Here is a 25736-nt window from a genome sequence, read left to right as displayed (position 1 = left end):
TCCCTATCTATCCCTCTCTCTGACTCTCTCTGTCCCTGAAAAGAAAAATAAATAAATAAATAAATAAATAAACTTACTAAAAACCCAAGGTTGCTGGCCTGAGTGCAGGCTCACCAGTTTAAGTACGGGTCTCTGGCTTGAGCATGGGATCATCCACATGACCCCATGCTCACTAGCTTAAAACCCAAGGTTGCTGGCGCTGGCTTGAGCCCAAGGTCACTGGCTTAAGCAAGGGATCACTGGCTTGGATGGAGTTCCCCCCTTCCCACCCCCACCCCCCACCGCCCTATCAAGGCATTCATAAGAAGCAACAACTAAAAGTGCTGCAATTACCAGTTGATGCTTCTCATCTCTCTCCCTTCCTGTCTGTCTCTCCGTGTGTCTCTCACTAATAAAAATAAAAACAAATAAATAAGTGCCTGGCTGTAATGCTGTGAGAACAGTTTATTTAGAACAGCTGCCTTTCTTTTCTATCCCTGTCCTCCAGGGGCAGAAAGCAAAGCAACAGTGAAAAAATAACCCATAACTATGTAAAAGGAACAACTTGCTATCTACCTGCTTGGAAAGAGGGGATCTATAGGGGCCTTAGTCGTCCAGGTCCTCATCCTCATCTTCCTCCTCATCCTCCTCCTCTTCCTCCGCATCAGCCAGGGCCTGCTCCTGGGCAGCCTTGAGTGCCTGCTCCTCCTCCACTGTGGGGTCGCTCATCTCCATGATCTCTGGGCCATGGGAGTACTCTTGCTGGGTGAGGGCTGGCAGGGGCGGGTTGAAGTTCTCTGGACTGTACTTGTGACCCCAGCCGATGTAGATGTTCTCAAACTTCCTGGAGGGGAAGTGAGATACTGGAAAATCCTCCCTCCAAGGTCCCAGCCTGGACTTTCACTAAGGGTAGGAGTCAGCACAGATATAGTGTGATGGAAAAGTTGTGTGTGGTAGGGTGAAGTGTGCCCACCAGGTAATTCGGTTCTTACTACGTACCTACTAAGTGCCAGGCCATGTTCAGAGCTGCACTGTCCAACAGCCCATGTAGCTACTGAGCACTTGAAATTTGGCTAGTGCACCCAAAAGACTGAATTTCTAATTTTATTTACTTTTCTAATTTCATTTGTAATTTCTCCTTTGACCTATTGGTTATTTAGGAATGTGTTATTCAATTTCTACCTGTCTTGTGAATTTCATACTATTACTGGTATCTAGTTTAATTCTAGTGTCGTCAGACAATTTATTCTGCATGATCAATCCTTTTAAATTTATTGGCCCTGGCCAGTTGGCTCATTGGTAGAGCATCAGCCAGGTGTGTGGATGTCCTGGGTTCGATTCCCAGGCAGGGCACATAGGAGAAGCACCCATCTGCTTCTCCACCCCTCCCCCTCTCACTTCTCTCTTTCTCTCTCGCTCTCCCCCTCCTGCAGCCATGGCTCTATCGGAGCAAGTTGACCCCAGGTGCTGAGGATGGCTCCATGGCCTCCTCCTCAGGCACTAAGAAGAGCTCAGTTGCTTAGCAACAAAGCAATGCCCCAAATGGGCAGAGCATCACCCCCTAGTGAACTTGCTGGGTGGATCCTGGTAAAAAAAAAAAAAAAAAAAAAGACTTGTTTTATGGCCTTGCATAGGGTCTATCCTGGAGAATGTTCTACGTACACTTGAGAAAAATATGTATTCTGCTGTTGTTGCATGGAGTGACTTTTAATTTTAATTTATTTAAATTTAAACAATAAAGCCGATTTCAATTTTAGATTGAAAATATCTAAGTATGACTGGATCAACTTTAAAGATCAAGTATTTCTGATAAAAATTGAAGTCCAAACTAGTTTACATTTGCTTCCATACCTGATTCCAAAGACTTAGTATGAAAGAAAAGAATGTAAAGTGGCTTGTTAATATTTTTACATTATTGCCTGACCAGGAGGTGGCGCAGTGGATAATGTTAGCTGGGATGTTGAGGACCTAGGTTCAAAACCCCTAGGTCACCAGCTTGAGTGTGGGATCATAGACATGACCCTATGGTCACTGGCTTGAAGCCCAAGGTCGCTGGCTTGAGCAAGGGGTCACTGGCTGGTCACTGGCTGGCTGGAGCCCTGCGGTCAAGGCACATATGAGAAGCAGTCAATGAACAGCTGCAACTATAAGTTGATACTTCTCATCTCTTTCCCTTCCTGTCCATCCCTCTTTCTCTCTCTCAAAAATTTTTTTTGGCCTGACCTGTGGTGGCACAGTGGATAAGGCGTCAACCTGGAAACACTGAGGTTGCTGGTTCAAAACCCTGGCTTGCCTGGTCAAAGCACATATGGGAGTTGATGCTTCCTGCTCCTCCCCCTTCTCTCTCTTTCTCTCTCTCCCCCCCCTCTAAAATGAATAAATAAATAAATAAAAATTATTAAAAAAAAATTTTTTTTGGCCCTGGCCGGTTGGCTCAGCGGTAGAGCGTCGGCCTGGCGTGTGGGGGACCCGAGTTCGATTCCCAGCCGGGCACATAGGAGAAGCGCCCATTTGCTTCTCCACCCCCACCCCCTCCTTCCTCTCTGTCTCTCTCTTCCCCTCCCGCAGCCAAGGCTCCATTGGAGCAAAGATGGCCCGGGCGCTGGGGATGGCTCCTTGGCCTCTGCCCCAGGCGCTAGAGTGGCTCTGGTCGCGGCAGAGCGACGGCCCGGAGGGGCAGAGCATCGCCCCCTGGTGGGCAGAGCGTCGCCTCTGGTGGGCGTGCCGGGTGGATCCCCATCGGGCGCATGCTAGAGTCTGTCTGACTGTCTCTCCCCGTTTCCAGCTTCAGAAAAATACAAAAAAAAAAAAAATTATTTTACATTATTGATTTCATGTTGTAATAATATTTGGATATTTTAGGTTAAGTAAAATATATTAAAATGAATTTTGCCTATTTATTTTTACTTTTAAATATATATATATATATATATATATATATATATATATATATATATTCTTTTCTTTTTCTTCTTTTCCAAGTGAGAGGAGGAGAGATATCAAGGCAGACTCCCACATGTGTGCCAACCGGGATCCACCTGGCAAACCCCATCTGGGGCAATGCTCTGCCCATCTGGGGTCATGCTCACAACCAAGCCATTTTTAGTGCCTGAGGCAGAGGCTCCATGGAGCCGTCCTCAGTACCTGGGCCCATATGCTCAAACCAATTGAGCATGGCTACAGGAGAGGAAGTGGGAGGGACGGGGGAGAAGTGGATGTTTGCTTCTCCTGTGTGCACTGACCAGGACATCCACACGCCTGGCCAACAGTCTACCACTGAGCCAACCAGCCAGGGCCTATTTTTACTTTTTGAATATGGTTACTAGATAATTTAAAATGACCTATGTGGCTCATATTTTGTTTATGATGGACAGTGCTGGTCTAGATGTGATGACCTAGCTAGCAGTGAACAAATTGACAAGAATCCCTGCCATGGTGCCTATTATCAGGGAGGAGACTAATAATAAACAAGGACAGAATTGGTCAGCCCATGCCAGCTCACCTCTCTCCCATATTTTATTTTTATTTTATTTATTTATTTATTTATTTATTTACTTATTTATTTCATTTTTCCAAAGCTGGAAATGGGGAGGCAGTCAGACAGACTCCCGCATGCGCCCAACCAGGATCCACCCAGCATGCCCACCAGGGGGCGATGCTTTGCCCCTCTGGGGCATCGCTCTGTTGCATCCAGAGTCATTCTAGCACCTGAGGCAGTTGCCACAGAGCCATCCCCAGCACCCGGGTCATCTTTGCTCCAATGGAGCCTCTGCTGCGGGAGGGGAAGAGAGAGACAGAGAGGAAGGAGAGGGGGAGGGGTGGAGTAGCAGATGAGCACCTCTCTTGTGTGCCCTGGCTGGAAATCGAACCCGGGACTCCTGCACGCCAGGCCGACGCTCTACCGCTGAGCCAACCAACCAGGGCCCCTATTTAATTTTTTTAATTTTTTTTCTCTCTCTCCCATATTTTAAAAATATATTTTTAAATTTATTTCTTTATTGCCTAACCAGACGGTGGCACAGTGGATAGAGTGTCAGACTAGGATGCAGAGGACCCAGGTTCAAAACCCCGAGGTTGACAGCTTGAGCTCAGGGTCTCTGCCTTGAGTGTGGGATCATAGACATGACCTCATGGTTGGTGGCTTGAGCCCAAAGGTTGCTGGCTTGAAGTCCAAGGTCAGTGGCTTGAGCAAGGGGTCACTCGCTCTGCTGTAGCCCCCTAGTCAAGGCACATATGAGAAAGCAATCAATGAACAACTAAGGCACTGCAATGAAGAATTGATGCTTCTCATCTCTCTCCCTTCCTGTCTGTCTGTCCCTATCTGTCCCTCTCTCTGTCTCTGTCAAAAAAAAATATTAATGGGGGAGGGACGTTGATTTGTTGTTCCTGTATGTGACCGGGCATTGAATTAGCAACCTCCCTGCACTGGGGGAATGCTCTAACCAACTGATCTATCCGGCCAGGGCCCCAAAACTTCAGCTAAGGAAGGAAAGAAGAGTAAATGGGACCGTAAGCAGAGGACTGAGAGACAGGGCAAGAGGCAGAGAGAAATAGGGAGAGAAAGAGCAGGCAAGAGAGATGGGGATGTAGGATTTTCTGTGGGAGCAGTTTGGCTTTGACTTTGCTGTTCCCAAGAGAATAGCTTTCCCCCAGGGCTTCATCGGAGCCTTCAAATACAGGGCTGCCTTGGAAGCCCCCAACCCCTGCTCACCCCGGCCTGTGGTTCAGGAACCAGCAGCCTCACTGGAAGGCTTAGCCTTCCCTGCCAGGAAGGCAAAATCTCTAGTGCACCCCAGGCCCATGCAAGCTGACCTGTGCTTCAACAAGAGCCTCAGGAGTCCTGGCTCTCACAGTATGAAAAGCTCTAATCTAGAAGGTCCTTCTTACGAGTCCCCTGCCCCTTACTTTTTTCTTTCCCCAAAGATTTCAGACTAAGGCTGCTTTTCTCAGGAATCCTTTCTTGATCCCCTCAGAACATAATAGATATGATCTGTCATTGGTCACCCCCCCCCCTCCTTAGTAGTATTTACCTTAGTTTGTTATACCAGGATCTCCTGGGGATGGGTAGTGAGGGGTGGGTGAGAGATGTTATACAATTAATGCTATGCTTCCTCTGCCTGCTCCCAGGGCAGAATCCATATCTGCCTTTTCAATAAAGGGCTTGGTGCCCAGAATATAGCTGGCAAAGTGACATTTAAGTCTTTTATAACGAAAAAAAAAATAGTTGTATGAATGGATGCACGCATGGATGAATGGGTAGATAGGGGGCGGAGGATGGATGGGCGAGTGAAGCTCCCAATTTGGATCTTTTGCCTTCAGAGGAATGTTGACAAATTAGGGTGTGGTCAAATGAAGGGTGCTGGCAGAAGCTAGCATGCCTCTTCCCTGCTTCTGCACAAAGAAAAGAATTGCCAAGTGTGTGGTTAAAGTATGGCGATGACATGAAATCCCACTGTGAACCATAGCAGTGAATACAGAGCAGGTTTATCACTGAGATAGAAAAGGAAAAAAAACAAAAACAAAAAAGCCCTAGGCTCTGGCCAGTTCACTCAATCTATTAGATCGTGGTCCTGAAACACTAAGGTTAGGGGTTTGATCCCCAGTCAGGACAAAAATGGGAAGCCACCAATGAATGCACAACTAAGTGGAACAACAAACGAATGCTTCTCTGTCTTTCTCTCTCCCACCTCCTCTGTCTCTCTATAATCGATGAAAATAAAAATAAAGAAAAAAATCTTTGAAAAATTGTCATGCCATCTGGTGGGCAGAGCTGGTGAGTATGCCGGCCCTGTGGCTGCAGACGGCGCCCTCTAGTGGTTGAGCGAAAGGTTGGGCTATGCCAGGTGAGAGAAGCAGAGGGGGCTGGTGGGGAGTGAATAGCTGTGGATGAAAAGATGCAAAAGTGACTTCGGCCTGAAATATTTTGGGAGCAACTGGTGGGGAAAATTTCTGGCCCTTAGGGAGAAGACCCTTCAAACTGGTAGAACTGGCCCCAGGAAGTAGTTAACTCCCTCAGAAATGACACTGCCTCTGTCTAAGCTGCCCTGAAGGGGACTCCTGAGTCATGTTGGCTCTGTGACCCATATAGCAGAAAAGCCTGGGCCACGGGCCAGAGGTCCAGGTTTGAATCCTGCCATGCTGTTATCCTGGATCAGTTCCTTCCCCTCCCTGATCCCCCAATATCTTTTTTTTTTTTTTTTTTTTTTGTATTTTTCTGAAGTGAGAAGTGGGGAGGCAGAGGGACAGACTCCTGCATGCGCCTAACTGGAATCCACCTGGCATGCCCACCAGGGGGCGATGCTCTCTGCCCATCCGGGGCATGCTCCACTGCAACTGGGGCCCTTCTAGCACCTGAGGTGGAGGCCATGGGGCTGTCCCCAGTGCCTGGGCCAGCTTTGCTCCCATGGAGCATTGGCTGCAGGAGGGAAAGAGAGAGATAGAGAAAAAGGAAAGAGGGGAAGGGTGGAGAAGCAGATGGGCGCTTCTCCTGTGTGCCCTGGCCAGGAATCAAACCCGGGACTTCCACATGCCAGGCCGACGCTCTACCACTGAGCCAACCGGCCAGGGCCCCCAATATCTTATCCAAGGGGTTCACATTCTTAATCTAGGATTTCTCATTTTAGGCCAAGTGGGACCCCTGGGAGCAGAGTGAGGGGCTCAGTGGTAGCAGCTTTCTGAATGAGGGCTTCCCTCCCACCTCTGTCCACCCTGGCAAGTTGCCCCAGCAGGGAGACTAGGAGAAGACCTACTTGCCAACAGCATAGGTGTAGGCCCCTGGCCAGAGATTGGAGCGCACGATCGCCACGGAGTACTGCGGGCAGAGGCTGCAGGACAGGCGGGCCGTCCAGGGTGACATGTGCATGATTTCTGTGTGGACATGAAGAGCACTGGGGAGTTCAGAGGCTCCCCTGCGGGCTTCCCATGCCCTGCACAGCCCCTTGGAGGGAGGGAAGAGAGGGGTCTAAGAGGGAAAATGAGGAGGGATATGAAGAGAACTGTGGTGACTAACAGCATGGGCTTCAGTGTTTGAGCCCTGGCTCTGGACCACCCTGTGGCTGTGTGCCCCCAGGAAGCCACGCCACTTGTCCGAGCCTCAGTGCCTGCACTCAGGAAGGGGAACACTAATCTCATCTCCTTGCAGGTGGCAGGGAGCTGCGGGTCCCAGACAAGGCAGCTGCTGTGATTCTCCCTCCAGTTAGCCATCGAATTGAACCAGGGGGCAGAGGGTAGGGCAGCGCTCGGGGCTCACAGAAATCTGGGCCAACATGGCCTCTGTCCCCGCACCAGCTCTCAGCCTCCTTCCTGCTTCCTCCAGATGCCTGAGGCCCCCACCCTCAGGAAATGCCCGTCCCTTCTTCCACAATCCAGCTCAAGCCCTGCCTCGTCTGAGGAGGCCTCCCTAACTCTCTCTCTTTCCCCAAAGCCACGTGGGACTCAAAAGACCACATTCCCCCAGCTAGGCACTGCCATGTGCCAGCTGCAGCTCACAAGATGCACGCTTTCCCATAACCCCATGAGGAGCCACTGGCATGATGTCCATTTTATGGATGAGAGAACAACTGAGGCTCAGAGAGATGACCCTGCAATGTCACTGTCCCTCCCTTCCTCCCCGCCCTCCCTGCACCCCACTTCCAGGATGGTGGTACCAGGTGAGGAGGACCATCACCTGCATCCTCTGAGAGCGGGGTCAGCAGCGGGGGCCCGATCTCCTGCTCCACTTCCTCCATCCCCTCGTCGGCCTTCTCCTCCTCCTCCTCCATCTCCTCCTCCTCCTCCTTCTTCTGCAAAGGGTTCACCCAAGTGCAGCGGCCCTGCAGGTGGGGGGAAGGTCAGGGGGCACCCTGGAGGACAGAGGCCAGCCTGCACCCTGGGAGGAGGTCAAGGGCCAGGTTGGACACTGGGGACTGTCCTCAGGGACCCAGGTATAGGCAGGAGGACAGGATTAGTCACACTGGTAGGTCGGGGGCAGAGAATGGGCTAAGAGAGCAGTTGCCTTGAGATGGAGACTCCTGCCTCCTGCTAGCTCTACATCCATTCATTCACCAGATATTTAATGAGCACCTATTGTTTACAGACACTGCTCTAGTTGCTGGGGCTACATCCTTGAGGTAAGAGGCCCCTGAGAGATCTCTGCCTTGTGGAGCTGCCATTTGGTGGCCCATGTCATCCTCTGTTTGCCAAGCTGTGAGTGAGGTGTCACAGGCGCCTCTCCTCTTGGATTGTGGCTGGCTCATGTGAGATACTAAAGAGCTGAAAAGTGTTTGCTGAAGAAATTAACGAACCTAAGTGCACCGTGAATCGCAGCCTTTAGTTTCATCAACTCTGAGTTGGCAGTGAAAACTGGACAGGTCTTGAAAGGAGTTATTTGGATTCAATAAAACCTTGTGGAGTCAATAAATGTTTATTGAATGAACAAATGAATTAGTGAGTGAATAAAAAGATCCTGGAACATAGCCAATGTTTCCTTGAATGAATAAATAAATGTATGTAAAATTCAGATACATAGGCGTTCCATGAATGGAGGTCCACAACCTCTTATCCACAACTCCAAAACCTGGAAAGCTTTGACAACCAGAAGTTTCTCATGAGTTGTTGTGACTGGACTATGTAGTTTTGCTGAGATGATGCCTTCGAATATGGCTGCAGCCCAGCCCTACTCAAGGTAGTGCAGACTATATGGGATAGATACTGTCAGCTTTTTATTTTTTATTTATTTATTTATTTATTTATTTTACAGAGACAGAGAGTCAGAGAGAGGGATAGACAGGGACAGACAGACAGGAACGGAGAGATGAGAAGCATCAATCATTAGTTTTTCGTTGTGTGTTGCGACACCTTAGTTGTTCATTGATTGCTTTCTCATATGTGCCTTGACCGCGGGGCTACAGCAGACCGAGTAACCCCTTGCTCAAGCCAGTGACCTTGGGTCCAAGCTGGTGAGCTTTGCTCAAACCAGATGAGCCCGCACTCAAGCTGGTGACCTCAGGGTCTCGAACCTGGGTTCGCTGCATCCCAGTCTGACGCTCTATCCACTGCGCCACCGCCTGGTCAGGCACTGTCAGCTTTTTAAAATCTGAAAAATTCACAATTCTAAGATGCATCTGGCCCCAAAGGATTATGACAAGAGATTGTCAATTTCTTTGAACTGATGAACGAGTGAATGAATGAATGAACGAATGTTAAGCACAATGGCTAGCAGAGAGCAGGTGCTTGGCATTACTGGGGAGTCACACCTGAGCCACTGGTTCTGAGAAAGGTGGGCGCCCCGGTCCTCACCTGCAGGAGAATGTGCTGCGTGTGGTGGACCCAGTTGGCCATGGAGTCCACCAGCTCCATCACCGGGATGCCCTCAAAGTCGGCGTTCTCCTCGAAGGAGTCGCGCCCCCCGCCGCCCTCCTCTTCCTCGTCACCTTCCTCTTCGCTGAACTGGTAGAAACCCAGCGGGCTGATGTGCGTGGCGGCCGAGATGCGGGCGATCTGGGCCCGCAGGTAGTTGGCCTCGTTCCCCGGGAAGGGCGGGTAGCTGATGATCGGCGCGTCCAGGTGGCCGGTGAAGAACTTCTTGATCTTGCGGGCGTGCACGATCTGGTTGGGTGTGACGTGTGGCAGCCTGGTCCACGGCCGGCCCGGCTCGTTGCACACGAAATACAGGTACTTGTTGGTGCCCGAGCGGCTCTCCTCCTTGGGGATGATGGGTGGTGGCTTCCACATCCGCTTGGGGATGGTGTCAAAAATCTTCTCCTCGTCCTCCTCACCCTCCTCCTCGCCGTGTGTGTCCATGACCTCGCCGACCTCCAGGACCTCCTCCACCTCCTCCTCCTCCACCTCCTCCTCTCCCTCCCGGAACTCCACCTCTGCCACCAGGTAGCTGCTGCTGAGCCCCAGGATTTTGCCCCAGAAGCGGCAGGTGTGGATGGGCTGATGTTCCACCAGCTGCCTCAGGGCCACAAAGATGCGGAAACTCTCATCTGAGCTCAGGCCCACACCAGCCTGTTCGAAGTAGAAGGCCGACTCCATGATGTTGGGCACGGCTATCTCCGCCTGCGCAGGTTGGGGTGGAGGGCAGAGGGAAGAAGGCTGAAGCCCTGCTTCCCAGCCTAACTCTTCTAGAGTCCAGAGAGCTAAACTACCAGCTAGCCTAGCTGCCGCCGCCACTCTTCTAGCAGTTAGAAGCAGGGCAAGTCCTTGTGTGTGTGTGTGTGGGGGGAGAACGTCCCTTGATGGAAAAGGCAAAATCATGCTAAGAGTAAAAGCTTTGCTTCTTCATACCTCCCCCTTGTTCCTGCCTGGAGTGGGATGTGAAATCTGGAGTTACAGCAGCCACCTTGGGGCCATGAGGCAACATGTCATAAACCCTAATGGTAGTGGAACTGAAAGGTGGAAACTGCCTTGTCCCCAGTGGCATCACTGAGCTGCCCCACCTCCCCACTTCTAGTCATGTTTTCTGTTACTTGCAACCAATTTCTCTCTTAAGAGATACCCCAGCCTGACCAAGCAGTAGTGCAGTGCAGTGGTCCCCACCTTTTTTGGGCCACAGACTGGTTTAATGTCAGAAAATATTTTCACGGACTGGCCTTTAGGGTAGGATGGATAAATGCACAAAGTAAAATTATACGACCAGCATAAAAACTGTGGTATTTTTAAGTATAATTGTCGAACTTACGAGACAAGTATCAAGAGTGAGTCTTAGACAAATGTAACAGAGTGAATCTGGTCATTTTTAAAAAATAAAACATCGTTCAGCCCTGGCTGGTTGGCTCAGTGGTAGAGCATCAGCTTGGCGTGCAGGAGTCCCAGGTTCGATTCCCGGCCAGGGCACACAGGAGAAACGCCCATCTGCTTCTCCACCCCTCCCTCTCTCCTTCCTCTCTGTCTCTCTCTTCCCCTCCCGCAGCCAAGGCTCCATTGGAGCAAAGTTGGCCCGGGCACTGAGGATGGCTCTGTGGCCTCTGCCTCAGACGCTAGAATGGCACTGGTTGCAACAGAGCAAGGCCCAGATGGGCAAAGCATCACCCCCTGGTGGGCATGCCGAGTGGATCCCCGTCGGGCGCATGCGGGAGTCTATCTGACTGCCTCCCCATTTCCAACTTCAGAAAAATACAAAATAATAATAATAATAAAACATCGTTCAGACTTAAATATAAATAAAACGGAAATAATGTAAGTTATTTATTCTTTCTCTGCAGACCGGTGCCAAATGGCCCACGGACTGGTACCAATCCGTGGCCCGGGAGTTGGGGACCACTGGTGCAGTGGATAGAGCATCAGACCGGGATGCAGAGGACCCAGGTTCGAAACCCCAAGGTGACTGGCTTGAGTGTGGGTTCATCTGGCCTGAGCATGGGCTCACCAGCTTGTGTGAGCGTGGGGTCATAGACATGACCCCATGGTTGCTGGCTTGAGCAAAGGGTCAGTTACTTGCTCTGCTGGAGCCCCCCAGTCAAGGCACATATAAGAAAGCAATCAATGAACAACTAAGGAGCCACAACAAAGAATTGATGCTTCTCATCTCTCTCCCTTCCTGTCTGTCTGTTCTTATCTGTTTCTCTGTCTCTCTCACTGTCTCTGTCACACAAAAAAAGAAAAAAGAAAAAGAGAGAGAGAGAGATACACCAAATCACACAGCAAGTGAAAGGAAGAGGCAGGTCTTGAACTGAGGAATCAGTAATGTTGGAGGATGGTAGTGATAAGAAAAAGTCCTACCTCCTTTTTCACTGTCTGCTTTGTTCAGGTAAAGAGAGAGAGAGAGAGAGAGAGAGATATCACTCTAAAAAGAGAGTGAGAACAAGTAAATCAAGAGCTAGGACTAGAATACAAGGAGGTTTTGGCTCAGCTACCCTCATCCATGTGGCCACAAGACTGTCCCAATATTTTTCCGTTCAGTCATCAGTCCAGAAATTTTTATTAAAGATCCAGTGGGTGCCAGCCACAGGCTAGTGTAAGCACCGATACACACACACACACACACACACACACACACACACACACACACTATATCAGAAAACAAAACTGACAAGGTCCTTTCTTATGAGGTTATTTTGAAATCAGTACGGCTCAGTGGATGAAGTGTCAACCTCGAATGCTGAGGTCACTGGTTCAAAACCCTGGGCTTGCCTTGTCAGGGCACATATGAGAAGCAACTACTGGGAGTTGATGCTTCTGGCTCCTCCCCCACTTCTCTCTCTCTAAAAAAAATATAAAATCAGGATAGAGAGAAAGAGGGTATGGTAGGCAGAATAATAAACCTCCCACCCCTCAAAAAGAGTCCCTGTCTTAATCCTGCAACTTGTGAATGTGTGACCTTACACAGCAAAAGGGACTTGCAGGTGTGATTAATTTGAGAATCTTGAGATGGGGGGTTTGTCCTGGGTTATCAGGGTTGGCCCAAGGAAATCACAAGGGTCTTGATAAGTGACAGGAGGCAGGAGTCCTGACTGGGTAGCTCACGGCTAGAGCATCATGCTGAAGCACAGAGGCTGTCAGTTCAGTGCCAGGTCAGGACACATACAGGAACAGATCAATGTTACTTTCGTCTCTCTTTTTTTTTTTTTTTTTTTTTTAAATGTGGAGATTTTTTTTTTTTTAATTTTTTTATTTTATTTATTCATTTTAGAGAGGAGAGAGAGAGGGAGAGAGAGAGACAGACAGAGAGAGAGGAGAGAGAGACAGGGGGGAGGAGCAGGAAGCATCAACTTCCATATGTGCCTTGACCAGGCAAGCCCAGGGTTTCGAACCAGCGACCTCAGCATTTCCAGGTCGACGCTTTATCCACTGCGCCACCACAGGTCAGGCACTTTCGTCTCTATCTGTCTCTCTCTCCCCTTTCCTCTCTCTCTAAATCAATAAAATAAGCATTAAACAATTTTTTTTAAAAAAAAGGAGGCAGAAGCCTTGGCCAGGTAGTGGCGCAGTGGATAGAGCATTGTCCAGGGGCACTGGGGACCCAGGTTCAAAACCCTGAGGTCACTAGTTTGAGCATGAATCATAGACATGGCCCCATGGTTGCCACAGCCCAAGGTCGCTGGCTTGAACAAAGGGTCAGTGGCTCGGCTGGAACCCCCCAGGCAAGGCACATATGAGAAAGCAATCAATGAATAATTGAGGTGCCACAACTATGAGTTGATGCTTCTCATCTCTCTCCCTTCTTGTCTGTCTGTCCCTCTCTCTCCCTCTTGCCAAAGGAAAAAATAAAAAAGGATGAGGCAGGAGAGTCAGAGAAGATGTAATGGCAGAAGCGGAGGTCAGAGCCAGAGGAAGATCTGAAGATGTCACTGTGTTGGCTCTGAAGATGGAGGAAGGAAGGCATGCAGGCAGCCTCTTAGAGACTGGAAACATCAGGGAAACCAAATCTCCCATGAGCCTCTATCAGGAAGGCCTTCACCTTGATTTAGCCCACTGGTACCCAGTTTCAACTTCTGAACTCCAGAACTGTAAGGTCACACATTAAGTCACCTTAAGCCACTAAGTTTGTGGTGATTCATTACAGCAGCAACAGAGAACTAAGCTGGGAGCCAACTTCTCCTAGTGGCTGGAAGTGAAACTTTTAAATGTGCGAACGTGCAGTGGCTGACTCTCTGTGCACAGAGAGACAGACGATCAAGGCCAGTTTGCAAAAAAGAAAGAAAAAAACTGGTGATTAGAGATGATTAGCTCGGGTCCAGTTATTCCTACAGTCCAGCTAGGGCAAGACCCCTGATTCTGGGAAATGCCTTATATCTCTATGATAAATCCTACCCATACCCTTTTCATTTAGCAAACTCTAGTAGGTGTCCATTACTGCAAAGCAAAGATTCTCGGCTCATACACCCATTCATCCCTCTTCACTTAGCTCAGAGGAAGAGGCTTGCTTGTAGTTCAAGAAAACATCTCACAAAGACATGTAAACCCTACTTAAATCAGGAGGAAGAAATCAGATTAAAAAGACGAGTTTCTCATTTAAGGACTGTGGACAGCTCCCGGGAAGTACAATGACCCCCCCCCCCACAAGCATTTGAAAACTCAAGGTAACAAAATGTTTCAAGGTGAACACCTTGGAAGTTTCAAAGTATCCAGCCTCTTTTCTTGAAGGTGAGAATTCCAGAGTTAATACATTTAATTGTTAACTTTTGTTCCTTGTCTCTTGTTTCCACTGCACTGAAATATTATTCAAAGAGTACAGAAATTACAAGGAGATGGTGTAATTAATACTTTGTTACGGCTGCCGTAATAAAGTACCACAGACTGGATGGCTTCCTCAACAGAACTGCAAGGCCTCACAGCTGGGGGGGGGGGGCAGTAGTCAAGATGTCGGCAGTGCTGGTTACTTCTGAGGCCCGTGAGAACCTGTTCCTGCCTCTCTCCCTTTTCTGGTGGTTTGCTGGCAATCTTTGGCACTCTTTGGTTTAGGGTATCATTCCTCTGATCTCTCCTTTCATGTTCACATGGTGTTTTCTGTGTGTGTGTGTCCGTAGCCAAAATTTAGCTTTTATAAGACCACCAGTCATATGACCTCACTGTAACTAATTATACTTGCAATGATTTTGTGACCAAATAATGTCACATTCTGAAGTGCTAGGGGTTAGGGTTTCAACATACAAATTCTGGGGGGACACAATCCAACCCATAACAGATGGTTAGTTTGAAAATGAATGGTGGTCAACTTGAATCCAAGGTCACTGGCTCCAGCAAGGAGTTACTCGGTCTGCTGAAGGCCCGTGGTCAAGGCACATATGAGAAAGCAATCAGTGAACAACTAAGGTGTTGCAACGTGCAATGAAAAACTAATGATTGATGCTTCTCATCTCTCTCCGTTACTGTCTGTCTGTCCCTGTCTATCCCTCTCTCTGACTCACTCTCTGTCTCTGTAAAAAAATAAAATAAAATAAATTAAAAAAAGAAAAGAAAAGAAAATGAATGGTGGTGTTTAAATTGTACCAGTTAATGTAAAAGATTTGGCAACAAGCACACTGAGGTTCTTCTTAAAGGCATAAACTGCATTTTCATTTTAAAAAGTTTTTTTTATTGGCCCTGGCCGGTTGGCTCAGCGGTAGAGCGTCGGCCTGGCGTGCGGGGGACCCGGGTTCGATTCCCGGCCAGGGCACATAGGAGAAGCGCCCATTTGCTTCTCCACCCCCCCTCTTTCCTCTCTGTCTCTCTCTTCCCCTCCTGCAGCCAAGGCTCCATTGGAGCAAAGATGGCCCGGGCGCTGGGGATGGCTCCTTGGCCTCTGCCCCAGGCGCTAGAGTGGCTCTGGTCGCGACGCCCCGGAGGGGCAGAGCATCGCCCCCTGATGGGCAGAGCGTCGCCCCATGGTGGGCGTGCTGGGTGGATCCCGGTCGGGCCCATGCAGGAGTCTGTCTGACTGTCTCTCCCCGTTTCCAGCTTCAGAAAAATACAAAAAATAATAATAAAATAAAATAAAATAAATAAAAAGTTTTTTTTACTGATTGATTTTAGAGAGAGAGAGAGGAAGGTAGAGAGAGAGAAACATCAATTTGTTGTTCCACTTATTTATTCATTCATTGGTGGATTCTTTTTTTTTTTTTTTTTTTTTTTTTTTTTACAGAGGCAAAGATAGACAGGGACAGACAGACAGGAACGGAGAGAAATGAAAAGCATCAATCATCAGTTTCTTGTTGCGCGTTGCGACTTCTTAGTTGTTCATTGATTGCTTTCTCACATGTGCCTTGACCGCGGGCCTTCAGCAGACCGAGTAACCCCCTGCTGGAGCCAGCCACCTTGGGTCTAAGCTGGTGAGCTCTTTGCTCAAACCAGATGAGCCCGCGCTCAAGCTGGCGACCTCGGGGTCTCGAACCTGGGTCCTTCCGCATCCCAGTCCGACGCTCTATCCACTGCGCCACCACCTGGTCAGGCCATTGGTGGATTCTTGTATGTACCCTGACCATGAATTGAACCAGCAACCTTTGCATGTCGGCAAAACACTCTAACCAATTGAATTACCTGGCCAGGGCTGCATTCTCATGTTTAAGAAATATCTCTTTGTGAACACAGAGTGAAAAATGAACAATTTATTTTTCTTCCTAGGCCTGCTGGATGTAGTATTGTTCACAAAGATTTGAAAGTCCCTTCCCAAAGGACAATTACATAGTCCCACCCCTATTGAATTCAAGAGTGGCCACAACACTTGCTCTGACCATTTCAAATGACAGTGAAAGGGACACGTATCACACTCAGGCAGAAACTGTAAAAACTCACAAGGGATTTGTTAGGACCCCCTTTTTCTCCTTTGCAACTGTAGACACCTGTGTCACAACCAAACATCCACCACCCTGGGTTCTGAAATGGTGATGAGCAAAGTCTTCCTGCCAACCTTGGATGGGCAGGTACCTGTTTCCCCGAAAATAAGACCTAGTGCAATTTTCAACCTTAGAAATATAAGGCCTCCCCTGAAAATAAGACCTAGCGCACCTTTAGGAGCAAAAATTAATTTAAGACACTTATTTTGGGGGAAATAGGGTAGATATTTGTACATGGAAATAGAATCACAAGAAATTCTTGATGGAATTCAGTTTGGCTGCTTATGCTGATGTTTGTGATGACATGACTACAGTATATTAATAAATGTTGATTTATTTTATTTTTTATTTTATTTATTCATTTTAGAGAGGAGAGAGAGAGGGAAAGAGAGAGAGAGAGAGAGAAGAGAGAGAGAGGGGGGAGGAGCTGGAAGCATCAACTCCCATATGTGCCTTGACCAGGCAAGCCCAGGGTTTCGAACCGGCGACCTCAGCATTTCCAGGTCGACGCTTTATCCACTGTGTCACCACAGTCAGGCAATGTCGATTTTTTGTTCAACAATAAATGTAAATTCTTGTTCATGGAAAAATAAGACATCCCCTGAAAATAAGACCTAGTGCGTCTTTAGGAGCAAAAATTAATATAAGATACTGTCTTGCCTGACCAGGCGGTGACACAGTGGATAGAGCGTTGGACTGGGATGCTGAGAACCCAGGTTTGAGACCCTGAGGTCGCCAGCTTGAGTGTGGGCAAAAACTCACCAGTTTGGACCCAAGGTCGCTGGCTCGAGCAAGGGGTTACTCAGTCTGCTGAAGGCCCGCGGTCAAGGCACATATGAGAAAACAATCAATGAACAACTAAGGTGTCACAATGCGCAACAAAAAACTAATGATTGATGCTTCTCATCTCTCCATTCCTGTCTGTCTGTCCATATCTATCCCTCACTCTGACTCTCTGTCTCTGTAAAAAAAATTTTTTAAAAAAAGACACTGTCTTATTTTCAGGGAAGCGCAGTAATGTGATTAAGAAACTGTATTTTGGCCCTGGCCGGTTGGCTCAGCGGTAGAGCGTCGGCCTGGCATGCGGGGGACCCGGGTTCAATTCCCGGCCAGGGCACATAGGAGAAGAGCCCATTTGCTTCTCTACCCCCACCCCCTCCTTCCTCTCTGTCTCTCTCTTCCCCTCCCGCAGCCAAGGCTCCATTGGAGCAAAGATGGCCCGGGCACTGGGGATGGCTCCTTGGCCTCTGCCCCAGGCGCTAGAGTGGCTCTGGTCGCGGCAGAGCATCGCCCCCTGGTGGGCAGAGCGTCGTGCCGGGTGGATCCCGGTTGGGTGCATGCGGGAGTCTGTCTGACTGTTTCTCCCCGTTTCCAGCTTCAGAAAAAAAAATACAAAAAAAAAAGAAACTGTATTTTGTTTTTAAATTTTTTTACATAGATTGATTTTAGAGAAAAAGAAAAGGAGGGAGACCGACTGGTGGTGGCGCAGTGAATAGAGCCTCAACCGTGGACACTGAAGCCCCAGGTTTGAAACCCCTCGGTCACTGGCTTTAGCCCAAAGCTGCTGGCTTGAGCAAAGAGTCACTCACTGGCTTAGCTGGCACCCCCAGTCAAGGCACATATGAGAAACAATCAATGAACAACTAAAGTGCTACAACTACAAGTTGATGCTTCTTGTCTCTCTCCCTCTCTCAAAAATCAAAAATAAAAAGAAAGAGGAAAAGAGAGAGAGAGAGTGAGAGAAACGTTGATTTGCTGTTCCAGTTATTCATGCACTCATTGGTTGATTCTTGTATGTGCCTTGACTGGGGATCCAGACCGCAACCTTGGTGCGTCCGGATGACGCTCTAACTGAGCTGCCCAGTCAGGTCAGTTTCCCTCCATCTTAAACACAGTGCAAAAGCCTGTCTGCCTAATTGAGGTTGACATCAGCATTTCAGCGAGGCAGAGTTAAACCATAATCCCAAGACTCACTCTCTCGCAGTCAGGAGGGAAGATACAGGGATGATGGTAGGAACCTCTCTTTGGGGTGTGTGTGAGCCTGGCCCATGAGCCAATGGCTGTCATCCTCTTTCTGGGAATCCCCCATCCACATGGCAATGGAGTAGCCTCACCAGCCATGTTTAAATTATCTCACCCCGCCCTCTGGCCACTGTTGATTGGAGCAAGAGTGTGCAATTGCCCCCAAATGACAGCTCAGACTCTGCTGCTCCCCCCTGCAAACTGGTTCTCTTGGGTCAGGGGGGGTGGTGAGGGGAGAAGACAGCCTTCAGGGCCCTTTTGCTGGGAGCCACTGTGCCAGCCTTAGACCGCTTACGATTTGATTATCAGCTGTGTGGAAAAACTTCTATCTTGTCTAAGCCGCTTGTCTCCATTTCTGGGACATCCTTTATTTCCTGCCTTAAAGTGACCTGTACTGTCCAACAAGTATAACAAAGTGTTAGTGTTTAGACTGTGATACCATAACACTAAAGTTAGTCTAAAATTAGAAACATGACAATAATAACTTCTTCTTCTTCTTCTTCTTCTTATTATTATTATTATTATTATTATTAAGTGAGAGGGGAGGAGGCAGAGAGACAGACTCCTGCATGCGCCCGACCGGGTCCACCCGGCATGCCCACTAGGAGGCGATGCTCTGCCCACCTGGGGCTGCTGCTCCCTTGCTCAGCAACCAAGCTATGCACCTGAGGTGAAGCCATGGAGCGGTCCTCAGCACCATCTTCAACACCCTGGTCCAAATCGCTCCAATGAGCCATGGCTGCGGGAGTGGGAGAAAGGGGGTGGGGGGTGGAGAAGCAGATGGTTGCTTCTCCTGTGTGCCCTGACAGGGAATCAAACCCAGGACTTCCACATGCGGGACCGATGCTCTACCGCTGAGCCAACAGGCCAGGGCCAATAAGAACTTTCCAAACAGAGGCTTGGTGATGAGCCTTACGCTCCCATATAGGCAGACCCGGTCAGCAACCTGGCCACAGCCAGCAGGAAGCCATCCAGAGGACCGAGGCACAGACAGAGGATCCAGGAACAGACTGAGTATCCTACACAGGTATAAACCAATGGTGGAGCCCCAGTAGCCTAATGGATAAGGCACTGGCCTCCTACATCAACCGTAGAGGTGGCATTTCTAAGCAGGGAGGGGAATTATGGTCAGTTGGAAGAAACAGAAAATGAGAGAATGAGAGCCCTTCCTCCTATCAGATAGAAAAATAACTATAAAATGCTGAGTCATGGATTTATTTAAGTCTCTTTCTAGAAACATACACAGACCACCAACTTTCACATTTTTGCCCTTCCACAGACCTCATATTAGTATTCAGGACTCCAGCTTCAAGTTCTAAGGGCAAAGCATTCTAAGGAGGCAGGGCCTTCAGCAACTTGTTAGATGGGGGTGCTACCTAGCGGTGTGTGGAAAGAAGGGGGTGGGGCCTCCCCAGGTGAGACTGTTGATCTGAAACTTAAAATCATATTCTCAGATAAACTGTCCAAGGACTCATTTCTTTCCGTCGTTCCTGTGTTCTCTCACCATCCCACCCTCTGTCGCCAGAACCCTAGAATCTCTGAAACAGAAGTACGTGCAACCTATGGCATCTGCAGATCGGGCACACGTTAGCAGGGGCTTTGGAGGTCAAGGTCCTGCCTTCTTGGTCCTCTCTCCATCCCTTCCTAGCTTCGGGCCCTCTGAGCCCCAGTCCTTTCTCTGCAAATAAGAGTAATAACGCCTGACCTGTAGTGGCACAGTGGATAAAGCATCGACCTCGAATGCTGAGGTTACCGGTTTGGTTTGCAGCCCCAGGCTTGCCGGGTCAAGGCACATACCAAAACTGCTATGAGGCAACTACCACAGGTTGATGCTTCTCGCTCCTTCCCCCACATCTTTCTCTTTCTCCCTGTCCTCTCTCTAAAATCAATAATAAAAAATAGTAATAAGTAGCACTTGCCTCGCAGGGTTTCAGGGTTGAAAGAAGAGGATAACACTCCTACAGCTCTTCGCAGGGGGCATAACGGTGTCAAAATTTTTTATTTTTTTATTTTCTGTGAGAGACAGGAATATTGAGCTGCTCCTGCATGTGGCCTGATGGGGGAATTGAACGAGCAACCTCTACGCTCTGGGACGAAGCTCCAACCATCTAAGCTATCCAGCCAGGGCTTAAATTTAATTGATTTTTAGAAAGAGAGAGGATGGGAGAGAGGGGAGGGGGAAGGGAAGCATTTGTTGTTTCACTTAGTCGTGCATTTTTTTTTAAATTTTATTTATTTATTACAGAGACAGTGAATCAGAGAGAGGGACAGACAGGGACAGACAGACAGGAACAGAGAGAAATGAGAAGCATCAATTATTAGTTTTTTGTTGCGCGTTGCAACACCTTAGTTGTTCATTGATTGCTTTCTCATATGTGCCCTGACTGCGGGCCTTCAGCAGACCGAGTAACGCTTTGCTGGAGCCAGTGACTTTGGGTCCAAGCTGGTGAGCTTTTGCTCAAACCAGATGAGCCCGCGCTCAAGCTGGCAACCTCGGGGTCTTGAACCTGGGTCCTCTGCATCCCAGTCCGATGCTCTATCCACTGCACCACTGCCTGGTCAGGCTCAGCCATGCATTTTTTGGTTGCTTTCCCTGTGTGCCTTGACCAGGAACTGAACCTACAACCTTGTTTTGAGATGATGCTCTTAACCAACTGACATAACTGGCCAGGGCCCAGAATGATCATAAACAGAGAGTCCTCAACAAAGGAGACTTCTTGAACAAGTGAAAGAATTAATGAGTCATGGGTAGAAGAGTTCTTAGGAGGTCTCAACTTATAAAAGGGGAAACTGAGTCCAGGGGATAGGGGACAAGTCAGTGTTGACAAACTCCAGGAAGCAGTGTTTCACAGAAAATGTCCACAAAGCTGTTCTTTTTGGGAGGGGGGAGTGAGGGATGGTGGGAGAGACCAGCTTCCACCTCCATATGGCCGCTGGAATCAACTTTCTAAAGAGCAGAACCTGGCCTGTCGTGGCGCAGTGGATAAAGTCTCAACCTAGAATTCTGAGGTCACCGGTTCAAAACCCCGGGCTTGCCTGGTCAAGGCACATACATGGGAAGCAACTACTATGAGTTGATGCTTCCTGCTCTTCCCGCCCCCCTCTAAAATCAATCAATAAAATAAAGAGCAGGGCGCTGACCTGTGGTGGCGCAGTGGATAAAGCGTCGACCTGGAAATGCTGAGGTCGCCGGTTCGAAACCCTGGGCTTGCCTGGTCAAGGCACATATGGGAGTTGATGCTTCCAGCTCCTCCCCCCCTTCTCTCTCTCTGTCTCTCCCTCTCCTCTCTAAAAAATAAATAAATAAATTAAAAAAATAAAATAAAATAAAGAGCAGGGCTGACCAGCCATTCCTCTGCTTCTGGCTCTTCCATGGTGCCTCAGTGGCCTCAGGAGAAAGCCCATACCCCATAGCCTGGCATTAAAGGCCCTTTGTGACAGGGTCCTGGCCCTCTCTGCGGGGCGCACACACCAGACTGAGGTCATCTGTGTTTCTGGGTCGTGCCATGTGCCTCCCACTTCCAGGCCTTAGCACAGGCTGTGCGTCTCAGCCTGGGCCACTGCTCACCCAACCCACCGGGCCACCAGCACACTCACCACCTCCTCCTCCATCTCCAGCTCGCCCTCACCACCGCCGCTGCCCCGGACAAACAGTGCCTTCTGCCTCTCGGCCATCTCATAGGTGGGCTGCATCTCCGGGTCGTCCCGCAGCGTGTCCAGCTTGGGGTGGAACCACTCCAACTGCGTGGTGCGGTTCAGTGACTCCAGGATAGACAAGGGGTCCTCAGGCCGCTGGTTCAGGATTTTGGTCAGCAGGTTCACCAGGTGTTCATACCTGCCTCCCGAGGGAGTGGGAGGTGGGGGACATCACTCACTCAGCTCTCTGCTGTGTGCTGGCCCTGTGCCTGGCACTGGGGACGCAGTACAAAAAAGACAAGGTTCCTTCCCACATGGAGTTGATATTCTAATGATGGAGACAGACATCATTAGAGTAGGACTGAGGGAATGGGGACTGAGAATGCCAGGGACAGGTGATGGTAAGGAATTTTCAACAGGGGGGCCAGGAAGAGCCTCACCAAAGACATTTAAACTGAGCTCTGAATGAAGTCGGGGAGGGGCAAGCCACGCAGATGTTGGGGGAAGACTGTTTCCGTCAGAGGGAACAGCAGATACACAAACCCTGAGATATTTTATGAGTTCGGATAATCTTGACACCAAAACTCAAGGAAACTAGGAGAAAGGAAAATAATTCCATCCTGATCTCACTTAGAAATATAGATGCTGAAATCCTAAGCTAAATATTAGCAAATGACGTCTAGCAATTGCTCAAAGGATGACATGCCATGATTAAATTGGGCTAATGATAGGATGCAAGACTGGACTGATATTAGAAAAACAGAAAAAACTACAATTCATCATGGCAGTATGTTAAAGGGAGTATGTAAGATCACCTGAACAGGTGCAGAGAAATCGTTTGATAAAAATCAACACCCATTCATGATTTTTAAAAATCTAGCAAACTAGGAATAGAAGGCAATTTTAAAATAACTTTATAAAGGGTAGCCACAAGTAACCGACAGCACACATCAAACATAGTGGCGAAAGAGTAAATATTTTCCGCTATGAGGTCGGGGTGAGGATGCCTGCTTTCACTTCCATTTAATACTGCACTGCAGGTCTCAATCAACGCAATCTGACATGAAAAAGAAAAATATTGAAAGGGAAGAAGCAAAACCGCCATGGTTTACAGGTGATACGATTGGAAATGATGTGCAAAGGTTTTGAGCTGAGGGTGTGCCTGGCATGTTGGAGGAACACCGAGGAAATCAGTGTGGCCGAAGTGGCGTGAGGGACAGGGGCTGTGGTAGGAGAGGACTCTGGAGTGCTAACAGTACGGCAATGTTTTCCATTCACCAAATCATTCACTATGTTGGGCACTTGAAAGCAGTTGAATTCTCACCATAATCATATATCTGAGGAACAACTATGATCCCCACTCTCCAGATAAGGAAACCGAAGCTCAGAAAAGTTGAAGTCATGAGGTCACACAGTGGTTAGCACAGCCAATATTTGAAACCAGGTTGGTCTGATTTCAAAGTATGTATGTCTAACCATGTGTGGAAGCCCCTTAGCAACAGTCTTGGGTGGGATGGAGGGCCAATATTGATTGGGAAGGGTAAGGAAAGGTCAGAATTTGGCCAGGGCTTTTCCATAAGGACCTTGAAGTTCTAGAAGGCTGGGAACCGTTGAGGAAGAGCTAGTGATTAATTTTGACTAGACTCTAGATGAAATTTGGAAAGCAGGCAGGTGCTGAATTATATAGGGCCTCGAAGGCATGAGGAGCATGAACCTTCTTCTGAGGGCACTGGGTTAGGGTTGAGGCTAGGGTTCTGAGCATGGGAGGGATGGGGTCAGCTTTGTGCTTTAGTGAGATCTATTATTTCTCCAACCTAATCTCCTCTCACTGCCTCTCTTCCTCCCATGGATTGTCACACCAGCTTCCTTCCTGTTTCTCAAATACAGCAAGCCTAAAGCCTTCCAACTTGCTGTGTCCTCTACCTGGGCCACACTTCCTCCAGTTATCTGCAAGGTGCTGTCCCTCACCATCTTCTGGTCACTGACCAAATGTCACCTCCTGAGAGTCCTACCTTGGCCTCATACTATTTAACATGCACTCCCTATTCCCCTAACTCTGCCTTATTTTTTCACCTTAGCTCTTATCACCTTATCATTTATTATATTTATTGGGGTTTTGTGTGTGTGTGTGTGTGTGTGTGTGTGTGTGTGTGTCAGAGAGAGGGACAGATAGGGACAGACAGGGAGAGAGATGAGAAGCATCAATTCTTCGTTGCAGCACCTTAGTTGTTCATTGATTGCTTTCTCATATGTGCCTTGACCGGGGGGCTTCAGCAGACCGAGTAACCCCTTGCTGGAGCCAGCGACCTTCGGCTCAAGCTGGTGAGCCTTGTTCAAACCAGATGAGCCTGCACTCAAGCTGGCAACCTCGAGCTCTCGAACCTGGGTTCTCCGCGTCCCAGTCCGATGCTCTATCCACTGCACCACTGCCTGGTCAGGCTATTATATTTATTGTTATTGTCCATTCTCCCACTAGAATGTGAACTCATGAGGAAAGGGGAAGGTGGGCCAAAGAGGTGAATTATGACTGTTGCTGAGTGGCGTTGGCAAGTTAAGTGCCTTCCTCAAGCAGGAGTGGAGTGGATTACTGGGCCATGCGAGCCAAATCACTTGTGCTGGAATCCTGGCTCTGTCACCTCCTAGTCGTGTTATCTTGGAGAACACATTTCTCTGTCTCAGTTTCCTCCTCTGAAAAATAGGGACAGTGTATGTGCTAATCTTAGCTATGAGAACTAGAGGTTAATGTGTGAAGGGTTGGTACAATGGTAAGTAAATGTTGTTTAGCTTTTCAGCTATTGTTAGTCTTGATTCTGACTCCTAGTCTAAGTTAGATGGCTCCAGAGAAGTGGCTGGTTCTCCTTGAGGGCCAATCCCTGTCTGACTAATGTGACCCCAAAGCCTGAGGCCGGGTGGGGCCTCTCCCCACAGGGGTCCCACCCCTCTCCCACTCCGGAACCCCCTCTCACAGGCTGAGGTTGCAACTGACGCTGGTCTGCAGCAGGTAGGCCTTGGCATTCTGTACGGCCAGCTCCCGGGGCTCTGGCTCAGACATCTCCATATTGAAGGGCATAAAGCCCAGCTCAGAGGGCGAGAACTGGAGGGTGGGGTCATCCCTCACAGAGGGACCCTGGTGGGTGCTCTCACTGAACGGCAGGTCTTCTCTCTGGTATGTACTGAACAGGCCCATGAGGTCAGGCCGGGAATCCTGGTAGGCTGAGTCCAGTTGCTGCAAGAGGCTGCCTTGGCCCTGCTGTAGCTGCTGCAGCATTAGGTTGGCACTGTGGGTGGCCTGGATCCTGTCTTCATCCAGGTAAGTTTGGCGCTGAAAATCCGAGGGAAAGCCTGTATTTATGGACGGGTACGCTACGCCACCCTGGGATTCCTCAGCCTGGAACATCGTCAAGTTCTCATTTTGGCTCAGGCGGGCCCCTTGTGACCACACTCGGTCGGTCGGGCTCAACGGCATCGCCTGACTGCTCCTCAGGATCTGGGCGTCAAGTGCCACTTGCTGCTCCGCCTGGGGAACCTGGGGGACCGTGGGCTGGGGCACAGAGGGCTCCCGACTGCGTTGCCACTCCGAGAGCTGGGAACTCCTCCGCCTTGAGGACTGCTGGGAAGGCGGTTCAGGGTCGGACGGCGGGTCCCCCATAATCCAAAGGGGTCGGACTTTTTGGAGGGAGGCTTGGAGACAGGCCAATCAGTTGCCCGCCTGCACACGCCCAGCAGCCGCTGAGCCAGCCCGCAGGTTTCTAAGGAGGGAGGGCAGGCCGTTACCAGGGGAGGGCGCGCAGCCACGCCGGGGCCAGAGCTCGTTTCTGCTTTCTGCGCAGGCGCAGCCCTGGGCCCGAGGGGTTTCCAGTCTTC

At 49.2% G+C, this 25736-nt stretch overlaps 1 protein-coding gene across 1 annotated transcript; it reads right to left on the bottom strand.

The window, feature by feature from the left end:
* Nucleotides 1-585: 585 nt before the first annotated feature.
* Nucleotides 586-25558, bottom strand: RSPH6A (radial spoke head 6 homolog A). Its single transcript, XM_066265327.1, has 6 exons — nt 24839-25558; nt 21834-22071; nt 9256-10020; nt 7646-7790; nt 6729-6846; nt 586-823 (listed from the first exon to the last, which is right to left on the bottom strand). Exons 1-6 carry the CDS (start codon nt 25519-25521, stop codon nt 586-588), a joined length of 2187 nt encoding a protein of 728 aa, XP_066121424.1. The 5' UTR covers nt 25522-25558.
* Nucleotides 25559-25736: the final 178 nt, after the last annotated feature.

This window comes from Saccopteryx bilineata, chromosome 3, assembly GCF_036850765.1.
Source record: "Saccopteryx bilineata isolate mSacBil1 chromosome 3, mSacBil1_pri_phased_curated, whole genome shotgun sequence".
Lineage (NCBI taxonomy): Eukaryota > Metazoa > Chordata > Mammalia > Chiroptera > Emballonuridae > Saccopteryx > Saccopteryx bilineata.
This window is presented reverse-complemented; position numbering and strand designations above follow the sequence as displayed.

Coding starts and splice junctions, on each gene's coding strand:
- RSPH6A (XM_066265327.1), bottom strand. CDS start 25,521: ATGGGGGACCCGCCGTCCGACCCTGAACCGCCTTCCCAGCAGTCCTCA. Junction 22,072..24,838: donor GTCAGTTGCAACCTCAGCCT/GTGAGAGGGGGT, acceptor CTCGGGAGGCAG/GTATGAACACCTGGTGAACC. Junction 7,791..9,255: donor CGCAGCACATTCTCCTGCAG/GTGAGGACCGGG, acceptor CCCCACCTGCAG/GGCCGCTGCACTTGGGTGAA.